The sequence below is a fragment of the Oncorhynchus gorbuscha genome, linkage group LG19, assembly GCF_021184085.1.
Source record: "Oncorhynchus gorbuscha isolate QuinsamMale2020 ecotype Even-year linkage group LG19, OgorEven_v1.0, whole genome shotgun sequence".
Taxonomy (NCBI): Eukaryota; Metazoa; Chordata; class Actinopteri; order Salmoniformes; family Salmonidae; genus Oncorhynchus; species Oncorhynchus gorbuscha.
The window spans coordinates 50,782,761-50,809,011 of record NC_060191.1 but is presented as its reverse complement, the minus strand read 5'-3'; the positions used below and the strand labels follow the sequence as shown (position 1 = coordinate 50,809,011).

The following is a 26,251-nucleotide window of genomic DNA, read 5'->3' as shown; positions in this document are numbered from 1 at the left end:
ATTAAAACTGTACAAAATGTTCAATTTGATTTCTGCAGCAGTGTAACTCTGACCATACAGTTCTCCTCCAGATAGAACAGCATGACAATAAATAAAGAAATATCACTTCATTCACAGAAATGATGTAAAATATTGAATGGCAATTGTTTTGCCCTTCCCACCACATTTTATAGGAAACAGGCCAGCTGAAATCAGAATGACTGTAAATAGTGTACTGTACAACACCCAATGGTAGTGTCGTTGAAAATACAGTGAGTACCATACAGTGTACAACACATTATATTGATGGGTTAAGTTAAGACATCGTCACGATCAGATGACATTGTCATGATCAAGATATAAATCACAAGTCAAAGTGTATATCATCCTATCAAACAGTATTCACCCAGACCAGGACATTGTTGCTGGTATGTTATTGACATTATTATAGGGATGGGGATACAGAAACGTTTTTACATTCACATGTTTTAAATATAGCTACTGTTCTGTCATTAGTTTAGTAAGCTTAGGTACTGGCCCGAAGGTGTGGTACTCTATGTGGTTCAATAAAAGAGGAAAGCAAATAACTAACTCTCACTCTCTCTATGCTTCTGGTTTCCTGCCAACGGGGAGGATTCCTCTCCAGTCAATGGGGTTTGAAGCTTAACCCTGAGACAACTCTAAAAGCTCTTGCTCTTTCTCAACAGTTATAAAAACCTTGCCAGTGCAATTCTTGGTGAGACACTCGTGTTAAATCTGACCCATATGAGAACACAGTACTACTCCTGCCTTGAAGAACACACTACTACGACTCCTGCCTTGAATAACACAATACTACTCCTGCCTTGAAGAACACAGTACTACTCCTGCCTTTAAGAACACAATACTACTCCTGCCTTGAAGAACACAATACTACTCCTGCCTTGAAGAACACAATACTATTCCTGCCTTGAAGAACACACTACTACGACTCCTGCCTTGAAGAACACAATAATACTCCTGCCTTGAAGAACACAATACTATTCCTGCCTTGAATAACACAATACTACTCCAGCCTTGAAGAACACAGTACTACTCCTGCCTTTAAGAACACAATACTACTCCTGCCTTGAAGAACACAATAATACTCCTGCCTTGAAGAACACAATACTACTCCTGCCTTGAAGAACACAATACTATTCCTGCCTTGAAGAACACAGTACTACTCCTGCCTTGAAGAACACAATACTACTCCTGCCTTGAAAACACAATACTATTCCTGCCTTGAAGAACACAATACTACTCCTGCCTTGAAGAAACACACTCCTGCCTTGAAGAACACAATACTACTCCTGCCTTGAATAACACACTACTACTCCTGCCTTGAAGAACACAATACTACTCCTGCCTTGAATAACACACTACTACTCCTGCCTTTAATAACACACTACTACTCCTGCCTTGAAGAACACTACTTGAATACTACGACTCCTGCCTTGAATAACTTGAAGAACACTACTACTCCTGCCTTGAAGAACACAATACTACTCCAGCCTTGAAGAACACAGTACTACGACTCCTGCCTTGAAGAACACAATAATACTCCTGCCTTGAAGAACACAATACTACTCCTGCCTTGAAGAACACACTACTACGACTCCTGCCTTGAATAACACACTACTACGACTCCTGCCTTGAATAACACACTACTACTCCTGCCTTGAAGAACACAATACTACTCCTGCCTTGAATAACACACTACTACTCCTGCCTTTAAGAACACAATACTACTCCTGCCTTGAAGAACACACTACTACGACTCCTGCCTTGAATAACACACTACTACTCCTGCCTTGAAGAACACAATACTACTCCAGCCTTGAAGAACACAGTACTACGACTCCTGCCTTGAAGAACACAATAATACTCCTGCCTTGAAGAACACAATACTACTCCTGCCTTGAAGAACACACTACTACGACTCCTGCCTTGAATAACACACTACTACTCCTGCCTTGAATAACACACTACTACTCCTGCCTTGAAGAACACAATACTACTCCAGCCTTGAAGAACACAGTACTACGACTCCTGCCTTGAAGAACACAATACTACTCCTGCCTTGAAGAACACAATAATACTCCTGCCTTGAAGAACACAATACTACTCCTGCCTTGAAGAACACAATACTACTCCTGCCTTGAAGAACACAATACTACTCCTGCCTTGAAGAACACAATACTATTCCTGCCTTGAAGAACACAGTACTACTCCTGCCTTGAAGAACACAATACTACTCCTGCCTTGAAGAACACAATACTACTCCTGCCTTGAAGAACACACTACTACGACTCCTGCCTTGAAGAACACAATACTACTCCTGCCTTGAATAACACACTACTACTCCTGCCTTTAAGAACACAATACTACTCCTGCCTTGAAGAACACACTACTACGACTCCTGCCTTGAATAACACACTACTACTCCTGCCTTGAAGAACACAATACTACTCCAGCCTTGAAGAACACAGTACTACGACTCCTGCCTTGAAGAACACAATACTACTCCTGCCTTGAAGAACACAATACTACTCCTGCCTTGAAGAACACAATACTACTCCTGCCTTGAAGAACACACTACTACGACTCCTGCCTTGAAGAACACAATACTACTCCTGCCTTGAATAACACACTACTACTCCTGCCTTTAAGAACACAATACTACTCCTGCCTTGAAGAACACACTACTACGACTCCTGCCTTGAATAACACACTACTACTCCTGCCTTGAAGAACACAATACTACTCCTGCCTTGAAGAACACAATACTACTCCTGCCTTGAAGAACACAATACTACTCCTGCCTTGAAGAACACAATACTACTCCTGCCTTGAAGAACACAATACTACTCCTGCCTTGAAGAACACACTACTACTCCTGCCTTTAAGAACACAATACTACTCCTGCCTTGAAGAACACACTACTACGACTCCTGCCTTGAATAACACACTACTACTCCTGCCTTGAAGAACACACTACTACGACTCCTGCCTTGAATAACACACTACTACTCCTGCCTTGAAGAACACAATACTACTCCTGCCTTGAAGAACACAATACTACTCCTGCCTTGAAGAACACAATACTACTCCTGCCTTGAAGAACACAATACTACTCCTGCCTTGAAGAACACACTACTACTCCTGCCTTGAAGAACAGGCAACACTGACCAACCTTTGACTTCTCCGTCCAGAATACATGGTCTTTACTTGTCGTGCTCAGGAGCATATTGGAGCTACAGGTATTTACACCATAAATACTTAATACTTGAATATACAGAAACGTACACACACACAATAACACACACTCACAGTGCATGCATGACGCATGACTCCCTTTCAGAATATACTTCAAATGTATACAAGACAAAATATCAAGTCGATACAACACACTTTCTTATGAATGTCAAACTCCTACTTTGGTCAAGCAATTAGGATAATAATGTAATTTTCATAATTCTACACAACAACAAAATACAATTTAAGGCAAAAGTAACTATCAGTCACGTTAAACAACCATGTTAAAAAAACACACTTTTAAAATATTTCTGTACACAGTTTTCATTATAGAAAAATATGTGAGTTGCACAGAGTGGTCAGATCTTTTCCTAACCCACCATAGTACAGTAAATATGATGACATGGTATCTCCTATCAATAGACACACCCCTTCATTAGTCCTAACGACAACCCTTACAGTTCAAGATGTAGCTTTCCTAAAATGGATGGAAGCTAGAACATTCTGAATGATGTTATTTCACCCGACAGGAAGTTAGGATCTATTGAAAGATATACCGTTCATAGAACATATTCACTTCTCAGTGTCAGTTCCACATTTTAGACTTCTGACAATAACAATATTCAATCAGTTGTTTCATCATTCCTCATGTGAGGTCGCCATGACTACTCTGATGTCTGAGTCTATCTCATCACAACCCTGTAAAGAATTTTGGTCAAATCAGTACAACCATTCCCTCAAACAGCTTTACAAAGCACATAATACTCAGTCCATCCATACATGCCCAGGATCCTGACAGAGGAGTAAAACATGTAGTTCCACATCTGCAGTCAGATATAAGATCACAACAACAGCAAGCAAATCCCGCTATTGTATCTGAGCCACCAGGAGTAACAGCATTCCACAGGCATTGTCACAGCCTGCAGCGAGTGTGCTGAGATATAACACATCCTTTAGGATTCAGACCTACAGAACACCAAGCACCGCGGTATACTGTAGTACTTGGATAGTGCAAGACAGAGCAGCTTTCGGCTGTCCACTCTGTCGTCGGTTCAGTGGACGTGGACCCCCTACCAGGCTGCTGTCTGAAGCCGTGTTCTGCCTCACTGACTAACTGAATGAGAGAGGGAGAGATGGATGGATGGCCATAGGGCTGAGGCTGGAGTGGGGTTAGGTCAGGTCAGCCGGGCTGAGGAACATAAGGTTAATGTCCACAGTGTGAAGCAGCCAGAGGCCCACAGCACTCCTGGGGACACAGACCATAGAGAGGGACAAGATGTCTGTCCTATGTATATAAAGGATAATTCCAGGAGTCTGTCAGTGTAGCTCTGCCACCTGTCAACACAACAGGTAAATGAACACACTGTCTGGAACATCTCCTGATGGTATATTGCTTGGGCTAGAACATTGCTCCATAGGTTTCAACAGGATCTCATCTGTTGCTATTCCCAGTGGGGGACGAGAGGGAGTCTTCTAGCATTTGACTGTGGTGGCGTCTGTGTGTTGATCTCCTGTTCTGCAGCAAGTGTTTCTGCACCATGATACAAATGACCAAAGTGTCTCTCTCTTTGCTTGACAAAAAATAACATACTGTTTCAATAGCACTGCCACTGAAAGAACGTGGACATAATTTGAGCTTGAGAGGCCGCATTAGGATGAATGCATGGCTGTTTCAAGCATTAGGTGAAAACTTGAGGAATATTAGACATAAGTCCTGGGAATGGAGAAGCTGTTGAAGATGTGTAGAGGGCCAAGCAGCCAAGCAGGAGGTTAACACAACTGATACCAGCAGAAGATCCAATATAGGTGACAACACTGAAAAGAAAGAAAGATTTGTTTAGTTTAGTAGTTCCTATTCCAATCAAAGCCCAAAGCCATATACAGTTGAAGTTGGAAGTTTACATACACCTTAGCCAAATACATTTCAACTCAGTTTTTCAATTCCCTGTCTTAGGTCAGTTAGGATCACCACTTTATTTTAAGAATATGAAATGTCAGAATAATAGTAGAGAATGATTTATTTCATCATTTTTTTTCTTTCAACACATTCCCAATGGATCAGAAGTTTACATACACTCAATTCGTATTTGGTAGCATTGCCTTTAAATTGTTTAACTTGGGTCAAACGCTTCAGGTAGCCTTCCACAAGTTTCCAAACATGACAATGGTCATTATGGTCAAACAGTTATATTTTTGTTTCATCAGACCAGAGGACATTTCTTCAACGATCGTTGTCCCCATGTGCAGTTGAGGTCTACAATTTTATTTCTGTGGTCTTGGCTGATTTCTTTTGATTTTCCCATGATGTCAAGCGAAGAGGCACTGAGTTTGAAGGTAGGCCTTGAAATACATCTACAAGTACACCTCCAAATGACTCAAATGATGTCGATTAGCCTATCAGAAGCTTCTAAAGCCATGACATACTTTTCTGGAATTTTCCAAGCTGTTTAAAGGCACAGTCAACTTAGTGTATGTAATCTTCTGATCCACTGGAATTGTGATACAGTGAATTATAAGTGAAATAATCTGTTTGTAAACAATTGTTGGTAAAATTACTTGTGTCATGCACAAAGTAGATGTCCTCACCGACTTGCCAAAACTATAGTTTGTTACCAAGAAATTTGTGGAGTGTTTGAAAAATGAGTTTTAATGACTCCAACCTAAGTATTAAAACTTCCGACTTCAGCTGTATAAGTGAACAGTGAATTATCCTATACACCTGTGTATTATCATTACCAACAAAAGCCAACTAGATTAGTTCCTACAGGCCCACTGAAGTGACAGCACCCACACTCCAATCTCCGTAATTGCAGAAACACTATTCCCAAATCTAGAAATGAGTGGATTTCGTGCTTGATTGGACACTCCAGATGTAGCTCATCAGGCTCATCTATGCAGCTCTGTAAATGGGAGAATAGGAGGCAGTGAGCGTTGAAAATAAAGGAGCTGTTCCTAATAATAGCACAGCTACCGCAGGTTCCTTCATGAATATTTATGAGAGAGAATACAGGCTGATCTCTGCTCTTTCTGTCTGGTCTCCCCATTCAATTTCTTCCTTTTCGCTTTCTTTCTCCATCCCTCTCTCTCTTTCATCTCTCTCCATCTTTCTGACTGCAGCCTCTCTCTCCATGTTTCAATTTCTCAGTCTCTCTCTCCCTCTCTGCCCCCTCTCTCCTCCTCTCAGACAGTAAAGCTGTTATTATTCTGTTTAGCTGTATAAATCATAATGCCTGCAGCACCTACTTCAGCTGTGATGACCCTCGCGCCACAAAACATAACAAAATAAAGGTGAACATTTATTGACTGCACCAGAGTACAATATGAGCAAAACAAATCTATCTGTGTTGGAGTGAAAACGTTACAAAGCCTTGTGTTCTCAAAGGCTTAGGACACAATGCTGAAGAACCAAAGGTGAATGTCTAAATTATTCAGAATTAATCATTTATTCACATGACATAAATGCTACTATGCTGCAGTAAAGTTAATTAGACAATATATTTTCACAGCCTCAAGTACAACAACTCAGAAACACGTTCTGGGGGGATATTTTTACGTTTTTTGCTATTATAGAGAGACAGTATGATCATATAGTTGTAGGAGTATAATATAGGGCAATTTAAACCCTTTAAGTGTGAGTTCTCACCTTGGCCCTGGACAATGAGACCCTTGTCCTCCTCCTTGTCCATCTTCCCTCCATCTCTCTCTGTTTGTCAGGGTGTGGCGTCTCCACGGTGTATGGAGGCCCGCCCCCAGACACCATGGCCGCCGCCCCCTCCTCCTCCCCCGGGATCCTGATCAGACTCTGGTTGGCTCTGGGCCCGCTCAGGCTTAGGGTTGGGGGTGCAGGGAGGGTCAGGGTGCTGGACAGACATGGTTCTCCTCAGGTGGGTGCGTTTACACAGGAAGTCAGGTTTGGCAGAGAGGCCGAATGAGCCTTTCCTCAGGACCATGCGGACCGAGGAGGTCTTCTTGGATCTGGTCCGGTGGCCAAACTGCAGTGAGGAGAGATGCACTGCATAGCCATCACTTAGGAACTATGGGAAAGAGAGAGAGAGAGACAGAGAGAGAGAGAGAGAGAGAGAGAGAGAGAGAGAGAGAGAGAGAGAGAGAGAGAGAGAGAGAGAGAGAGAGAGAGAGAGAGAGAGAGAGAGAAAGAGAGAGAGAGAGAGAGAGAGAGAGAGAGAGAGAGAGAGAGAGAGAGAGAGAGAGAGAGAGAGAGAGAGAGAGAGAGAGAGAGAGAGAGAGAGAGAGAGAACGGGAGTTAGTGAGATTGGCCGTGGTAGATAAAGAATGGAACACTAAACAGGTAGAGAGAGATGGAGAGTGACAGGAAAGAACAAAAGCCACAGACAGACCGGAATAGATACATCAAAACACAATCGATAGCTATTAGTGAGTCAATGCCATTAGCTTGATCGTTAAAGAAAAGTAGAAGAGGAGTGTACAGTCCCCTGATGTCTACCTGGCATTGATTCTGGTACTTCTTGGAAGGCCTGCCCACAATGTAAATCTGTGAAGGACTCAGACCCAGCATGTTGTACACGGAGATGTCCTTCATGGAGCCATAGGCTGAGTTGATCTTAATGTGACACTGGCAGAGAGAGAGAGAGAGAGAGAGAAAGAAGAAAGAAAGAAAGAAAGAAAGAAAGAAAGAAAGAAAGAAAGAAAGAAAGAAAGAAAGAAAGAAAGAAAGAGGGAGGGAGGGAGGGAGACAGAGAGGGATGGAGGCCCACAGTCAATGTTAATGTGAGAACCAAGGAAGTGTGCGTGAGAAATAGAGGAAGAGAGAGAAAGAGAGAGAAAGAAAGGGATAGAAAAAAGAGAATGAGATATATGTAGACAGGGTGAGAAAAAGAAAGAGAGAAAGAAAAAGAGGAAGATATACACAAAGACAAGGAGTTGAGATAGAGAGCAAGAAAAATATATCCACTGTATCATGTATGTAATGTACCTCCTGCACTAGATTCCTGAGGAAGATGGTTTTCTGTCTCAGTGGGTCGTGGACCAGGCCCTCAGAGAAGAAGATCATGCCCTGGGGGAAGTTGTGTTGGGACAGCCATGACACCACGCGCTGCTTCTGCATGTCTGGCCTCCCTGTGATGTAGATGATAAGATAGCCCAGGTCCTGCCAGTGTCTGGACACAAAGATAATTAGATAAATTCCTCTGAGAATTATCGTTTTCACTGAACATAAAGAAAGACTGACATCAATAATATTCCTCTGAGATTTATGGTTTATTTTCTTATTTTTTCTTATTATTTATTATGTCCAGTATGAAGGAAGTTAAAGGTACAGTGCATTCGGAAGGTATTCAGACCCCTTTACTTTTTACAGCCTTATTCTAAAATTGATTCAATTATTTTTTCCGTTATCAAGCAACACACCCCATAATGACAAGGCTAATAATTGTTTTTTAAATTTGACCCCTTTTTCTCCCCAATTTCGTGGTGTCCAATTGTTTTAGTAGCTACTATCTTGTCTCATCGCTACAACTCCCGTACGGGCTCGGGAGAGACGAAGGTTGAAAGTCATGCGTCCTCCGATACACAACCCAACCAAGCCGCACTGCTTCTTAACACAGCGCGTATCCAACCCGGAAGTTAGCCGCACCAATGTGTCGGAGGAAACACTGTGCACCTGGCAACCTTGGTTAGCGCGCACTGCGCCCGGCCCGCCACAGGAGTCGCTGGTGCACGATGAGACAAGGACATCCCTACCGGCCATGCCCTCCCTAACCCTGAAGACGCAAGGCCAATTGTGTGTCGCTCCACAGACCTCCCGGTCGCGGCCGGTTACGACAGAGCCTGGGCGCAAACCCAGAGTCTCTGATGGCACAGCTGGTGTTGCAGTACAACGCCCTTAACCACTGCGCCACCCGGGAGGCCCAAAGCTAATTATTTAAAACATTTTTGCAAATGTAGATTAAAAAACACACAATTATTTTTTTATTACTTTGTTGAAGCACCTTTGGCAGCAATTACAGCCTCAAGTATTCTTTGGTTTGATGTTACAAGCTTGGCACATCTGTATTTGGGGAGTATCTCCCATTCTTCTTTGCAGATCCTCTCAAGCTCTGTCAGGTTGGATGGGGAGCGTCACTGCACAGCTATTTTCAGGTCTCTCCAGAGATGTTCGATCGGGTTCAAGTCCGGCCTCTGGCTGGGCCACTCAAGGACATTCAGAGACTTGTCCAGAAGCCACTTGTGTTGTCTTTGCTGTGTGCCTGTTTTCCCACTATGGGTTGTGGGTAGTTGTTTTCTGTTTTGTGTATTGCACCTTGCATAACTTTTTGTTTGTCATTTTATTGTTTTTTTGTTCAAGTATTTATATTGATTAAAAGGTATTATGAATACTTACCACGCTGCACCTTGGTCTTCTCCTTCTCCCGACAACAGACGTTATACTGAGAGTCTTTAGGTGCCTTTGACAAACTCCAAGCGGGCTGTCATGTGCCTTTTACTGAGGAGTGACTTCCCTCTGGCCACTCTACCATAAAGGCCTGTCGTGACGTTGTATTAGTTAATATGACGTCTGTTGTTCATCGAATGATTAAAAGTTTATAATTGCGTGATTAACGGAATCATTAACCTGGGGCACCATGGGTAACTAGTTTATATTGAGATTCTATTTCCCAAATTACCTCAAAGAATATCAGAATATCAATTTCAAAACAGCCGCTAATTAACCCGTTACCTCTACAATCTCGTTCTGAACGTTGTATAGTCTGTGAATCTGCACGGACCCGGGTCTCACCAATGAGTTCGTACCACACCAATCTTAGTTGAATATTTATTTACGAGAAAGCTAAAATGATGATAAAAGATACACGTAGACAAAACACATTATAGGCTATTGATTAGAACTTAGTATAACGGGCCAACACACCATGGCGCGTGTTACCCAAAATGGGGATTTCATAGAGAGAGAGGAAAAAGAAAGTACACAAGAGAAATATACATTTGGGTGAATTTGTCAGCTATGCTATTCTAACCCTAGCCTTGCCCCAAACTGCCGCTCTTATGGGTCAGAATATAATGATGTAATTACGTGGGGAAGATCTCAGAGGATTCTCTGCATGGACCGTTCAGGCTGCTCGATGACACACTTCTCCGGCGCACTTTTCTGGTCATCCTCACGATGTCAGTGTCCTTTTGGCTTAGGAGTCTGTTCCCTCACCCTTGCTCTGGAAGGGGTCTTCTGAGGACAGACAGCTCTGTAGCTCAGAGCTCACAGCATAGGAATGAAACCGGTTCGATACCACGATTCGCTGGGATTGGATGCTAGGGGGTCCGGCTTGAATTCACCCGCTTAGACACAGCTACTCATCTGTAGCTTGGGTAGAAAAATATTTCTTTGTCTTCAAACTTGTTTTGCGTTCTAGGTTTGTTGACTTTTTAGACCTTGGCTGCAGCTTGGGTCACGTAGCCTTGTCTGTAAATTCTTTACTCACAAGTTTTATACCCTTGTGTCAGAAGTGGGCATAACCCCCTTTAGGGCAATTCTCTGGGCGTAACTAGTTACAAGGCAAGGTCTAGATTTTACTCAGATCCAATTTTTGACAACTAACTTCACATTTCATATTTACCAAAACATTCTCTTTGATTTGGATATTTTCAATACAACGTACAATGTATAAACATCAAACATATACTAGGTAAACTATTGACGTTACAATGTTTTCGTAATAACGTCATCTATAACCTTTAATAACAAAACAAAAATTACATACATTTTCATATTCCATCTATTGTCATGACCACCATTGTGGCTGATGGAAACCATTGTTCCAAAGTCCCTTTATTTCATGTCAATGTTCTGAGGCTGGTTCTCCATAGTAACAGGACAAAGGAATTTGTCTGTGGCCTGAGATTTGCCAGCGTGAGGGGCATGAGGGGCGTGAGGGGTCATAAAACCCCTACATCTTGAGACCCCTAGATCTCTCCTCCTCTGTTGGGGTTGAGAGATAATCTGTAGGGTTGTGGTCTCCTGTAACCTGACCTGATCAGGACAGTCATGACAGGCCTTACAGTCACCTCCTTGACCAAGGCCTTTCTCCCCTGTTTGCTCAGTTTGGTTGGGCGGTCAGCTCTGGGAAGAGTCTTGGTGGTTCCAAACTTCTTCCATTTAAGAATGATAGAGGCCACTTTGTTCTTGGGGACCTTCAATACTGCAGATTATTTTTTTGCTACCCTGCCAAAGGGCTGTCTCGGAGCTCTACGGACAATTCCTTCGACCTCATGGCTAGGTTTTTGTTCTGATATGCACTGTCAACTGGGGGACCTTATATAGACAGGTGTGTGCCTTTTCAAATCATGTTGAATCAATTAAATTTACCACAGGAGGACTCCAATCAAGTTGAAGAAACATCTCAAGGATGATCAATGGAAACAGGATGCACCTGAGCTCAATTTCTAAAAAACAGTATAATAGAACAGATTCTGAATACATATGTAAATAAGGTATTTCAGTTTTTTTAGATTTTATACATTTGCAAAATAATCCAAAGACCTGTTTTCGCTTTGTCAGTATGGGGATATTGTGTGTAGATTGATGAGGATCTTTTTGGTTTCTCATCCATTTTAGAATAAAGCTCTCAAGTAACAAAATTCTAGTTAGCATTTGCACTAACACAAGTTAGCAACTTCCTTCAACTCCCTTTAATGTGACAAAATACAACGATCATATTCTGAGCTGAACAGATGACTTGTAGGCGTTGAAATTGAGTTATCATTTACATTCCATTAATAATTTATCTCTGCTTGAACTGCTCCTTAATCAAACAAAAGCTGGAAGGCACATTCACAAACACAAACACACAAACACTCGCACGCATGAGTTACCTGACGACGTCCACTGCTCCGGGGCGGACTTTAGGGTCGCTGCCCATGATGGAGACGCTAGCAGCGAAGGAGCCATCGATGCTGAACACCACACACTCCATCCCCCTGGGCAGCACCGTCAGGTAAGCCTCTGCACTCGTCTGATCTCCCCTGGGCAGGAGGTAAAGAGAGGGGGAGAGGGGGAGGATGATTGCTACTGTAGGCACCTCTGGGGCTCCTTGTTATTCAACAACCTGTGAGTACACTGTTAGAGCTTCACAGTACTTTACCTCCATCACTGATATGAGCCGTAATTCAATTCAGTATTCCTCCACTTTCATGGGAACTCGTCCCAACCCGCATCCATTTCATTACTGATACAACCTCTAACATACGATAACAAACATGCTGTGGTTGCATATCAATAAGAAATAAAAAGGAGTTGTGTGCTTACTTGACCATCATTTTGATAGGGTAGACCCCGGTGGCCAGCTTCTTGCTCTTGGGGATGGTGTAGACCACTCTGCCACTACTGGTGGTCACCTCTGTGTCAAAGTGGACCCAACGGCCGGACTGGGGCTGGGTCATTAGGAGAATGTCCACCTGGGAGAGGACAAGATAGATTCATGATAAGATGATATGATGATATGATATGTACGGTTCAGGGCCGCAATTGAATTCCCTTCAATAAACTTTAGTGTTGATGTCTGTCAAAGCAAATTCCTTTGTCAGACCACCATAAGAGAAGTATAAATGTCACTTTATTGAAATGCAGACACTTTTAAAAGTGTTGCAACTCTAGTGTTGTAAATAGGGCAAATAGTGTTTGCAAATTTCTTAATTCTATTTAACCTTTATTTAAACTAGGCAAGTCAGTTAAGAACAAATTCTTATTTACAATGACGGCCTACCCCGGCCAAACCCTGGCGACGCTGGGCCAATTGTGCGCCGCCCTATGGGACTCCCAATCACGGCCGGATGTGATGCAGCCTAGATTTGAACCAGGTACTGCAGTGAGGCCTCTTGCACTGAGATGCAGTGTCTTGTGTTGTGTCGTCACCTTCTCTCCAGTCAGAGTCACCATGTCCAGTGGGCCGTACATGAACCGACCAACCAGCGTCTGTGGTCCCTCCTCTGTGGCGATGATATCATTCACCCTGTGGTTGCCAGTCACATTCTGCATGAGAAGAGATTTACTGTCACTTCTCTTTAGTTTTTTGGTGCATCCCAAATGGCACCCTACACTCTTAGAAAAAAAGGTGTTATCTAGAACCTACAAGTAGAACCCTTTGAAGAATATTTTTTGGTTCCATGTAGAACCTTTTCCACAGACGGTTCTACATTGAACCGAAAAGGTTTCTACCTGGAACCAAAAAGGTTTTGGAACGCTCTTTTCTAAGAGTGTATTACGTATATAGTGCACTACTTTTGACCAGAGACCTATGATCCCTGGTCATACGTAGTGCACTATAAAGGGAATAAAGTGCCATTTGGGACTTCGTATTTGTCTTTCATTACTTTCTGCATCACTCCTCCTCAGACGTAGTGTTTACATCGGCAGGAGGAAATGGGATGTCAAAAGAAGGATGGAAAATAGCCCTTTATTTTTCAATTTATCCCTGTTTTGATGCATCACATTTGAAACGTGTGGTGAAGGAGTCTCAGAAGTGTGCACTACAGGACTTTACCAAAAGAGGGTGTCAAATCTCCATGAAGCCTGGCTACAGTAGCAGTGTGGTTCTGGTTCCCCTTCACTACATCTAATTTCAAAGAGCAGGGTGAATAACCCTAAATGAGCTGAGCTAAGGAGAAGTCCTCTAACTCCACATGGCACCCTATTCAATATGTAGTAGGGCCCATATGGCTCTAGTCAAAAGTAGTACTACATAGGGAATAGCATTCCAATTGGGACACAAACCAACTTCATTGCTGAGCTGGTGGGATATTAATGACAAATTAAAGCAGAGGAGTTTACAGATGTAGTTCCCTGGCTCTGTTACAGTAACGCCATGCTGCATTACCTCAGTCCTAACAACCACAGGTGGTTGGAGATAGAATAATTGGGGACAGGTTTGACTGAAGGAAACTTTCAGGAACACTTAGAGGGTCATTTCTAAGGGTTGTAGCGCTATAGGTGCGGGAGTGTGTCAGAAATATTTTTGCTATTTTCACAACTGTAATTATGGGAGCAGTAGCTGGCAGTGGGGCGAAAGGGCTGGGTTTTGATGAATAAACAAGGTGTGTGTGTGTGTCGAGGGTTGACACCTCACTGGCTAATCAGAACATGCTCAATGGCTAAATATGTGGTTGCTTCAAGCTGTTTATTTACGTATTGCGTTTTCATCAACTCCAATTCAAGTGTTAGTCCGCTATAGCCTAGTGGGTTAAACAGCCAGCCCCATAGTCGTTACATATATTCAATGTTTGCAGTCCACAATGTTCTCGTTGCATTTCTTTCAAATGGAACTACATTGTTAAACATTGGTTATAGTATTCACTCTGATACAGGTCAAATACAGTCTGGACATGGACATGTCAAACATAGGCCACAAGCAAGATTACATTCACATGGCTATTGATAAGGCCTAAAAAGCATATCATTCTAATAGAAAATGAAACAACAAGATGTTTAAAATAGGCTGTCTAAATACAGTTACAGGTACCATGATTCCTCCCCGTGGGCATATTATACAGTCTATGCAACTTAGACTATGGAGGGTTTGACACACATCCAAACTTTTCACAGGAGCTGGATAAAGATCCAATATAAAGAGGATGCTGTTATACTGCTCCCAAATGTAATGTTTTATAAACATCACGAAACCACCTGCTTCAGAAATAGCAGAAAAAATTGCATTGCATTCGAAGCACGTAGGTTTTCTCAACCTAAATCCATGGATGGTGAATCTTTCTAGTAAGTTTGGTTTCTTATCTAATTAAATGGAAAACAATCCATCTGTATTTTAAAACAACAACAATATTTCTAAATATGCTAAACAAAAATATAAACGCAACATGCAACAATTTCAAAGGTTACAGCTCATATCAGGAAAACAGGAAATCAGTCAAATGAAATAAATAAATTAGGGCCTAATTTATGGATTTCACATGACTGGGACTGTTGGTCACAAATATACAGTAACCCTACAATAGACCTAGTTATAACATACAGTAACCCTACAATAGACCTAGTTATAAAATACAGTAACCCTACAATAGACCTAGTTATAACATACAGTAACCCTACAATAGACCTAGTTATAAAATACAGTAACCCTACAATAGACCTAGTTATAACATACAGTAACCCTACAATAGACCTAGTTATAAAATACAGTAACCCTACAATAAACCTAGTTATAACATACAGTAACCCTACAATAAACCTAGTTATAACATACAGTAACCCTACAATAGACCTAGTTATAACATACAGTAACCCTACAATAGACCTAGTTATAAAATACAGTAACCCTACAATAGACCTAGTTATAAAATACAGTAACCCTACAATAGACCTAGTTATAACATACAGTAACCCTACAATAAACCTAGTTATAACAAACATACAGTAACCCTACAATAGACCTAGTTATAACATACAGTAACCCTACAATAAACCTAGTTATAACATACAGTAATCCTACAATAAACCTAGTTATAACAAACATACAGTAACCCTACAATAGACCTAGTTATAACATAGAGTAACCCTACAATAGACCTAGTTATAAAATAAAGTAACCCTACAATAAACCTAGTTATAACATACAGTAATCCTACAATAAACCTAGTTATAACAAACATACAGTAACCCTACAATAGACCTAGTTATAACATACAGTAACCCTACAATAAACCTAGTTATAAAATACAGTAACCCTACAATAGACCTAGTTATAACATACAGTAACCCTACAATAAACCTAGTTATAACATACAGTAACCCTACAATAGACCTAGTTATAAAATACAGTAACCCTACAATAGACCTAGTTATAACATACAGTAACCCTACAATAAACCTAGTTATAACATACAGTAACCCTACAATAGACCTAGTTATAAAATAGAGTAACCCTACAATAGACCTAGTTATAACATACAGTAACCCTACAATAGACCTAGTTATAAAATACAGTAACCCTACAATAGACCTAGTTATAACATACAGTAACCCTACAATAGACCTAGTTATAAAATACAGTAACCCTACAATAGACCTAGTTATAAAATACAGTAACCCTACAATACAACCGTGTTATAACAAATATGTAGCCAATCTAGTTGGTTTTTATTGGCTTCAACATGGAAATATTCGACTACACACGTTGCATTCACATTTCGAAAATGCACCGCATGTTCGAGCCATGGACAATTGGACATTGCCCAAATGTTATAATAAGATAAGCCTACCATCGCCAATTATATGGCCTGTTACTGACTTTACCACGTGAATGGTAAACAAACAGCCTAGAGCCTGGAGACAGCACCAAGAACAGTGATTGGAATTCCTGCAATTATTTTATTTAGTTTTAAAAATATTTATTTAACTAGGCAAGTCAGTTAAGAACAAATTCTTATTTTCAATGACGGCCTCGGAACAGTGTGTTAACTGCCTGTTCAGGGGCAGAACGACAGTTTTGTACCTTGTCAGCTCGGGGATTTGAACTTGCAACCTTCCGGTTACTAGTTCAACACTCTAACCACTAGGCTACCCTGCCAAATTGACTGTTTGGTTACAAAATCTAAAGGAAAAACAGTAGTCCCTGTATCATGAATAGTGGGACCCCAGCTAATGTCATCTAATGAAGCAATTAAACATTTCCAGACACAACACAATTTGCATTTTGATTAAGTTTGTCAATAATTAATCTTTGCCAGTACTGAGCCATGCTGAAGCTGTGGCATCTCAGCATGACACACACACACACACACACACACACACACACACACACACACACACACACACACACACACACACACACACACACACACACACACACACACACACACACACACACACACACACACACACACACACACACACACACACACACACACACACACACACACACACACACACACACACACACTTCTACACACTGGCATGCCTGCAGCACTGTCTGTGAATAGGTTGAAATGCCAGATTGATTCTAATATCTGGACAGTGGCCACATGTCTCTACTACAGGTCACTGCTGAATCTCTCTGCATGAATGCCTGTCTCATGAGAAAATAGAAGAACATATCGCTATCACACCGGGTGAGTGGTGAGTTCACCTTGCCCTCAGACACACATTGAGAGGAGGAAATGGAGAGGAGAGGCAGACCCCTGTCTTACAGCGGTGGCCCCACTCCATCAGTGACAAAGAGCCCCTTACTAGGATAGTGAACTGAAGTCACAGCGTCACTGATGCCAGGTAGGGCCCTCTGAATGGTATCACTAATCCCTGGATGAGCTGGCAGTGCCCCGATGAAGTCTATACAGGACACCAGGAGACTGTATAACAATACGGCTATAACAGATATCATATTCAAATCCCAAATCAAATCAAATCAAAATTATTTGTCACATACACATGGTTAGCAGATGTTAATGCAAGTGTAGCGAAATGCTTCTGCTTATAGTTCCGACAATGCAGTAATAACCAACGAATAATCTAACTTAACAATTCCACAACTACTACCTTATACACACAGTGTAAAGGAATGAAAGAATATGTACATACAAATATATGAATGAGTGATGGTGCAGAACGGCATAGGCAAGATGCAGTAGATGGTATAGAGTACAGTATATACATATCAGATGAGTAATGTAGGGTATGTAAACAGTATTTGAAGTGGCATTGTTTAAAGTGGCTAGTGATACATTTTTACATACATTTTTACATTATTAAAGTGGCTAGAGTTGAGTCAGTATATTGGCAGCAGCCACTCAATGTTAGTGTTGGCTGTTTAACAGTCTGATGGCCTTGAGATAGAAGCTATTTTTCGGTCTCTCGGTCCCTGCTTTGATGCACCTGTACTGACCTCGCCTGCTGGATGATAACGGGGTGAACAGGTGGTTGTTGTCCTCAATGATCGTTATGGCCTTCCTGTGACATCGGGTGGTGTAGGCGTCCTGGAGGGCAGGTAGTTTGCCCCCCGGGGATGCGTTGTGCAGACCTCACTACCCTCTGGAAAGCCTTACGGTTGTGGGCGGAGCAGTTGCCGTACCAGGCGGTGATACAGCCCGACAGGATGCTCTCGATTGTGCATCTGTAAAAGTTTGTGAGTGCTTTTGGTGACAAGCCAAATTTCTTCAGCCTCCTGAGGTTGAAGAGGCGCAGCTGCGCCTTCTTCACCACGCTGTCTGTGTGGGCGGACCAATTCAGTTTGTCGGCGATGTGTATGCCGGGGAACTTAAAAGTTACTACCCTCTCCACTACCGTCCCGTCGATGTGGATAGGGGGGTGCTCCCTCTGCTGTTTCCTGAAGTCCACGATCATCTCCTTTGTTTTGTTGAGGTTGAGTGTGAGGTTATTTTCCTGACACCGCACTCCAAGGGTCCTCACCTCCTCCCTGTAGGCCGTCTCGTCGTTGTTGGTAATCAAGCCTACCACTTTAGTGTCTTCTGCAAACTTGATGATTGAGTTGGAGGCGTGCATTGCAATGCAGTCGTGAGTGAACAGGGAGCTCAGAACACACCCTTGTGGGGCCCCAGTGTTGAAGATCAACTGGGTGGAGATGCTGCTACCTACCCTCACCACCTGGGGGCGGCCCGTCAGGAAGTCCAGTACCCAGTTGCACAGGGCCCAGGGTCTCGAGCTTGATGACAAGTTTGGAGGGTACTATGGTGTTAGATGCTGAGCTGTAGTCGATGAACAGCATTCTCACATAGGTATTCTTCTTGTCCAGATGGGTTAGGGCAGTGTGCAGTGTGGTTGCGATTGCGTCGTCTGTGGACCTATTGGGGTGGTAAGCAAATTGGAGTGGGTCTAGGGTGTCAGGTAGGGTGGAGGTTATATGGTCCTTGACTAGTCTCTCAAAGCACATCATGATGACGGAAGTGAGTGCTACGGGCGGTAGTTGTTTAGCTCAGTTACCTTAGCTTTCTTAGGAACAGGAACAATGGTGGCCCTCTTGAAGCATGTGGGAACAGCAGACTGGGTTAAGGATTGATTGAATATGTCCGTAAAGACACCAGCCAGCTGGTCTGCACATGCTCTGAGGATGCGGCTGGGGATGCAGTCTGGGCCTGCAGCCTTGCGAGGATTAACACATTTAAATGTTTTACTCACGTCGGTTGCAGTGAAGGAGAGTCCGCAGGTTTTGGTAGCGGGCCATGTCAGTGACACTGTATTGTCCTCAAAGTGAGCAAAGAAATTGTTTTGTCTGTCTGGGAGCAAGACATCCTGGTCTGCGACGAGGCTGGTTTTCTTTTTGTAATCCGTGATTGACTGTAGACCCTGCCACATACCTCTCATGTCTGAGCTGTTGTATTACGACTCTACTTTGTCTCTATACTGACACTTAGCTTGTTTTATTGCCTTGTGGAGGGAATACCTACACTGTTTGTATTCGGTCATGTTTCCGGGTCACCTTGCCCTGTTTAAAAGCAGTGGTTCGCGCTTTCAGTTTTGTGCGAATGCTGCCATCAATCCACGGTTTCTGGTTGGGGAATGTTTTAATAAACGCTGTGGGTACAACATCACCGATGCACTTGCTTATAAACTCGCTCACCGAATCAGCGTATTCGTCAATGTTGTTGTTTGACGTAATGCGGAACATATCCTAGTCCACGTGAATGAAGCAATCTTGAAGCGTGGAATCAGATTGGTCGGACCAGCGTTGAACAGACCAGAGCGTGGGAGCTTCCTGTTTTAGTTTCTGTCTGTAGGCTGGAAGCAACAAAATGGAGTCGTGGTCAGCTTTTCCAAAAGGAGAGCGGGGGAGGGCCTTATATGTGTTGCAGAAGTTAGAAAAACAATGATCCAGGGTTTTACCAGCCCTGGTTGCACAATCGATATGCTGATAGAATTTAGGGAGTCTTGTTATCAGATTAGCCTTGTTAAAATCCCCAGCTACAATGAATGTTGCCTCGGGATATGTGGTTTCCAGTTTACATAGAGTCAAATGAAGTTCATTCAGGGCCATTGATGTGTCTGCTTGGGGGGGAATATATGCAGCTGTGATTATAATTGAAGAGAATTCTCTTGGTAGATAATGCGGTCGGCATTTGATTGTGAGGAATTCTAAGTCAGGTGAACAGAAGGACTTGAGTTCCTGTATGTTGTTATGATCGCACCACGTCTCGTTAATCATAAGGCATACCCACCCACCCTTCTTCCTACCAGAAAGATGCTTGTTTCTGTCGGCGCGATGCGTGAAGAAACCAGCTGGCTGTACCGACTCCGATAGCATACCTCGAGTGAGCCATGTTTCCGTGAAGAAAAGAACGTTACAGGCTCTTATGTCTCTCTGGAATGCTAACCTTGCTCGGATTTCATCTATCTTGTTGTCAAGAGACTGCACATTGGCGAGTAGTATGCTCGGGAGCGGTGTGCGATGTGCCTGTCTCCGGAGCCTGACCAGAAGACCACTTCGTCTGCCCCTTTATGGCGTAGTTGTTTTGGTTCGCCGGCTGGGATCCGATCCATTGTCCTGGGTGGTGGGCAAAACAGAGGATCCGCTTCAGAAAAGTGGTATCCATGGTCGTAATGTTGGTGAGTTGACGTTGCTCTTATATCCAATAGTTCCTCCCGACTGTATGTAATAAAACCTAAGATTACCTGGGGTAACAATGTAAGAAATAACACGTAAAAAAACGAAATACTGCATAGTTTCCTAGGAACGTGAAGCGAGGCGGCCATCTCTGTCGGCGCAGGAAGTTTAAGTGGTCAAGTTCTCCAAGCTACTCCTCCTCCAGCTGTTGCTCCTCTACCACTTACACAAGAGACAGATCACAGGCTTGGAGGCTGGAGCAGAGCGTGTAAGACACAGTCCAATGAATCCTATGTCTAGTTTCCTTAAATATACTGTAGATAGGTTCCAGTGGGCCACGCAGTACATAATATAACAGGACAAAAGCCCATTGTTATTGAATTATTTGCTTTGAATATACTGATGTCCCAGAAATAGACTGGGCTGACCTTTCGGCCTGGCAGTAGTCATGTTGTCTTTTATGCTGGAGTATAAGGTAATTGTTTTGTTGTGCTAGCATCAATGATTGAAGATGAAACACACAACATTCAAGTCTCAGCCCACACACAGACACAGAAGCAACAATGGCAAATAAATTGCCCATTTAGTGTCTGTGTACTTTAATGCCGGGCGAAAGTAAACATCCAGCCAGGACGGGTTGTGCCAGCTCTACGCTTGAGACCTCCAGTGCGCCTCCACGTCCCAGTGTATCCGGTGCCTGCTCCATGCACCAGGATTCCAGGACATCTCCCCAGTCCGGTGAGACCTGTTCCGTTTCCACGTACCAGGCCTCCAGTATGTCTCCCCAGCCTGGTAAGCCCTGTGGCAGTTCCACGCACCAGGCTTCCAGTAGGTCTCCTCAGTCCGGTGAGACCTGTTCCGGCTCCACGTTCGAAGCCTCCAGTGATGATCCATGGCCCGAAGCCTCCAGTGATGATCCATGGCATGAAGCCTACAGTGATAATCCATGGCACGAAGCCTCCAGTGATGATCCACGGCACGAAGCCTCCAGTGATGATCCACGGCACGGAGCCTCCAGTGATGATCCACGGCACGGAGCCTCCAGTGATGATCCATGGCACGGAGCCTCCAGTGATGATCCACGGCACGGAGCCTCCAGTGATGATCCATGGCCCGGAGCCTCCAGTGATGATCCATGGCCCGGAGCCTGCAGTGAGGATCCATGGCACGAAGCCTCCAGCGTTGATCCGCGGTCCGGAGCCTCCAGCGACGGTCCCCTGTCCGGAGCCTGCAGCGACGGTCCCCTGTCCGGAGCCTGCAGCGACGGTCCCCTGTCCGGAGCCTGCAGCGACGGTTACCAGTTCGGAGCCTCCAGCGACAGTCTCCAGTCCTGAGCCTCCAGCGATGGTCCACAGTATGGGGCCTCCAGCGATGGTCCCCAGTCCGGGGCCTGCAGCGAGGGTCCCCAGTCCGGGGCCTGCAGCGAGGGTCCCCAGTCCGGGGCCTACAACGAGGGTCCCCAGTCCAGGGCCTACAACGAGGGTCCCCAGTCCGGGGCCTGCAACGAGGGTCCCCAGTCCGGGGTCGGCAACTAGGGTCCCCAGTCCGGGGCCTGCAACGAGGGTCCCCAGTCCGGGGTCAGCAACTAGGGTCCCCAGTCCAGTCATTTCCTTGACGACGATCGTGACAAGATGTGTGAAGCTGATGTTAAAAGTGTGTGCATAAGTGTGTGTGTGTGCATGCGTGCCTGTGTGTGCGCACACGTCCTTATCGCTTTGTCTCTGACCGAGATACAATTATAAAATGTTTGAACTAAAGATGATTCAATATTTATTGGAATTTCCTCATAAAGCGATTGAACGTACTACAAATTGCTTCTTTCTACAATACACACAGTAATCCCAAATCTGCCCCAAATGGGACCCTATTCTCTATATAGCGCACATCTTTTATCCAGAGCCCTGGTCAAAAGTAGTGCACTATATAGGGAATAGGGTGCCATTTTGGACATAGCCATAGAATCAACAGTGTGGGGCTAATATTGACCCTTCCTACTGTCCTTTATCTTCCATTAATAAGTCATGCTGGTTTCCTCACCCTCAGTTTGACAGGCGTCCTCCTGCGAAGCCACTTCTCCCGTGGGCTGGATGGAGAGAAGGGGGCTGAGTCCTTGCTGTCAGCTTCCTGGGCCTTCACACTGTCGCATCGTATGAGCTACATGAACACACACACAGTCCATTAATCCACCGCCGGCTTAGTCCACTCAGTATGACGGCACTTCTCAAACAGAATCCCTAGTCTACATTTAGGCACCGGATGCACATTTATCAGTGGAGTGTCACACGACCTACAGACAAAACAATTATATGGAATACTCATCCACTGGTGCTCAAACACACTTTAGAGAGAATAAAACTAGGACTGTCATTATCTCGAGGTGTACACAGTCACAGATGCTAACTGGAGCTCATTTGTCAAGAGGAAGATTGAGGTGTATTAACAGGATAGCTTGAGGATGATCCGCTATGGAGTGGACTCTATGTACATTTCATCTCAGAAGTTGAGAAGAAAAACCTGTCTATCTTTAGCCTAATCAATGTGTAGCCAGGCTAATGAAACAGCAGGGCTAATGATGTGTTTCCAAAGAGGAGAGGAAAGGAAAGGACAGGTCGCAGTGAGAGAAGGAGCTCTACTCCATGACTGTATTAACGAGATCCCAGTTTAAGATTCAACATCTTATTATAACGGCAATTATGTAAGAAAAGGTAATAGATTTCACTAAACCAGCAGTTAAGTACAGTAAATAAATGAAAAGGGCAGTAAGCTTGTGCGAATCATAACGTCCGTATCCATTTCCATGATAGGATATCGATTAGAGCTGAAACTCACTGATCCAAGATAACAATCAGTCAGTTTATTATCTTCACGGCAGAGATAGATAATACTTCTTATTTCCTGTGTACTCTCTGATTTCCCTCACGTCACTCTCCCACACAAAAGACTGAGGTACCGCAGCAGAAGCCAACACCATGGGTGCACTTTCCAAATAGCACCTTATTCCCTATATCAAGCACTACTTTTAGCCAGAGCCCTATGGATCCTGGTCAAAGGTAGTGCACTATATAGGGAATAGGGTGCAATTTGAAAAACAACCCCTTACTGTATTGGATGCTGCTCTGGTCTCTTCTCCTTAAAGTAGGTGGACACCCCTTCAAATTAGTGGAGTCAGCTATTTCAGCCACACCGGTTGCTGACAGGTGTATAAAATCGAGCACACAACCATGCAATCACCATAAAATAATTATCTGACCTTTCCCACCTGGACAAAAGGAACAGCTATGTGAGAATGCTGTTCATTGACTACAACTTAGCGTTCAACACCATAGTGCCCACAATTCCCCCTCAGGAGACTGAAAAGATTTGACATGGGTCCCAAGATCCTCAAAATGTTCTACAGCTGCACCATTGAGAGCATCCTGACCGGTTGCATCACCGCCAGGTATGGCAACTGCTCGGCATCCGGCAGTAAGCGCTACAGAGGGTAGTGCGTACGGCCCAATATATCACTGGGGCCAAGCTTCCTTCCATCCAGGACCTATATACTAGGAGGTGTCAGAGGAAGGCCCAAAAAATCATCAAAGACTCCAGTCACCCAAGTCATAGACTGTTCTCTCTGCTACTGCACCGCAAGCAATACTGGAGCGCCAAGACCAAAAAGCTCCTTAACGGCTTCTACCCCCAAGCCATAAGACTGAACAATTAATCAAATGGCCAACCCCCCCCATGTTTTTACACTGCTGTAACACACTGTTTAGACATATCAAATCAAATCAAATCAAATTTATTTATATAGCCCTTCGTACATCAGCTGATATCTCAAAGTGCTGTACAGAAACCCAGCCTAAAACCCCAAACAGCAAACAATGCAGGTGTAAAAGCACGGTGGCTAGGAAAAACTCCCTAGAAAGGCCAAAACCTAGGAAGAAACCTAGAGAGGAACCGGGCTATGTGGGGTGGCCAGTCCTCTTCTGGCTGTGCCGGGTAGAGATTATAACAGAACATGACCAAGATGTTCAAATGTTCATAAATGACCAGCATGGTCAAATAATAATAAGGCAGAACAGTTGAAACTGGAGCAGCAGCACAGTCAGGTGGACTGGGGACAGCAAGGAGCCATCATGTCAGGTAGTCCTGGGGCACGGTCCTAGGGCTCAGGTCCTCCGAGAGAGAGAAAGAAAGAGAGAATTAGAGAGAGCATATGTGGGGTGGCCAGTCCTCTTCTGGCTGTGCCGGGTGGAGATTATAACAGAACGTGGCCAAGATGTTCAAATGTTCATAAATGACCAGCATGGTTGAATAATAGTAAGGCAGAACAGTTGAAACTGGAGCAGGAGCATGGCCAGGTGGACTGGGGACAGCAAGGAGTCCTCATGTCAGGTAGTCCTGGGACATGGTCCTAGGGCCCAGGCCAGTTGAAACTGGAGCAGCAGCATGGCCAGGTGGACTGGGGACAGCAAGGAGTCATCATGTCAGGTAGTCCTGGGGCATGGTTCTAGGGCTCAGGTCCTCCGAGAGAGAGAAAGAAAGAGAGAAGGAGAGAATTAGAGAACGCACACTTAGATTTACACAGGACACCGAATAGGACAGGAGAAGTACTCCAGATAAACAAACTGACCCTAGCCCCCCGACACATAAACTACTGCAGCATAAATACTGGAGGCTGAGACAGGAGGGGTCAGGAGACACTGTGGCCCCATCCGAGGACATAGTAACTTTACCCCTACCTACATGTTACTGTTTATGCATAGTCACTTTACCCCTACCTACATGTCACTGTTTATACATAGTCACTTTACCCCTACCTACATGTTACTGTTTATTTTTATTTATTTTTTATTTCACCTTTATTTAACCAGGTAGGCAAGTTGAGAACAAGTTCTCATTTACAATTGCGACCTGGCCAAGATAAAACAAAGCAGTTCGACAGATACAACGACACAGAGTTACACATGGAGTAAAACAAACATACAGTCAATAATACAGTATAAACAAGTCTATATACAATGTGAGCAAATGAGGTGAGAAGGGAGGTAAAGGCAAAAAAGGCCATGGTGGCAAAGTAAATACAATATAGCAAGTAAAACACTGGAATGGTAGTTTTGCAATGGAAGAATGTGCAAAGTAGACATAAAAATAATGGGGTGCAAAGGAGCAAAATAAATAAATACATTAAATACAGTTGGGAAAGAGGTAGTTGTTTGGGCTAAATTATAGGTGGGCTATGTACAGGTGCAGTAATCTGTAAGATGCTCTGACAGTTGGTGCTTAAAGCTAGTGAGGGAGATAAGTGTTTCCAGTTTCAGAGATTTTTGCAGTTCGTTCCAGTCACTGGCAGCAGAGAACTGGAAGGAGAGGCGACCAAAGAAAGAATTGGTTTTGGGGGTGACCAGAGAGATATACCTGCTGGAGCGTGTGCTACAGGTGGGAGATGCTATGGTGACCAGCGAGCTGAGATAAGGGGGGACTTT

The 26,251-nt window shown here is 43.7% G+C and overlaps 1 protein-coding gene across 1 annotated transcript in view; it reads right to left on the bottom strand.

Annotated features, from left to right (window-relative positions):
• Positions 1-1,483: 1,483 nt before the first annotated feature.
• The window catches only part of LOC124005435 (membrane-associated phosphatidylinositol transfer protein 3-like), a 181,133-nt gene continuing 156,365 nt past the window's right edge, over positions 1,484-26,251 (bottom strand). Inside the window, 8 exon segments of the mRNA XM_046314702.1 lie at positions 1,484-5,070; positions 6,899-7,289; positions 7,718-7,846; positions 8,207-8,390; positions 12,097-12,246; positions 12,530-12,678; positions 13,136-13,252; positions 22,821-22,937. Of these exon segments, the coding sequence (XP_046170658.1) occupies positions 6,966-7,289; positions 7,718-7,846; positions 8,207-8,390; positions 12,097-12,246; positions 12,530-12,678; positions 13,136-13,252; positions 22,821-22,937 (1,170 nt within the window). The 3' untranslated portion in view covers positions 1,484-5,070; positions 6,899-6,965.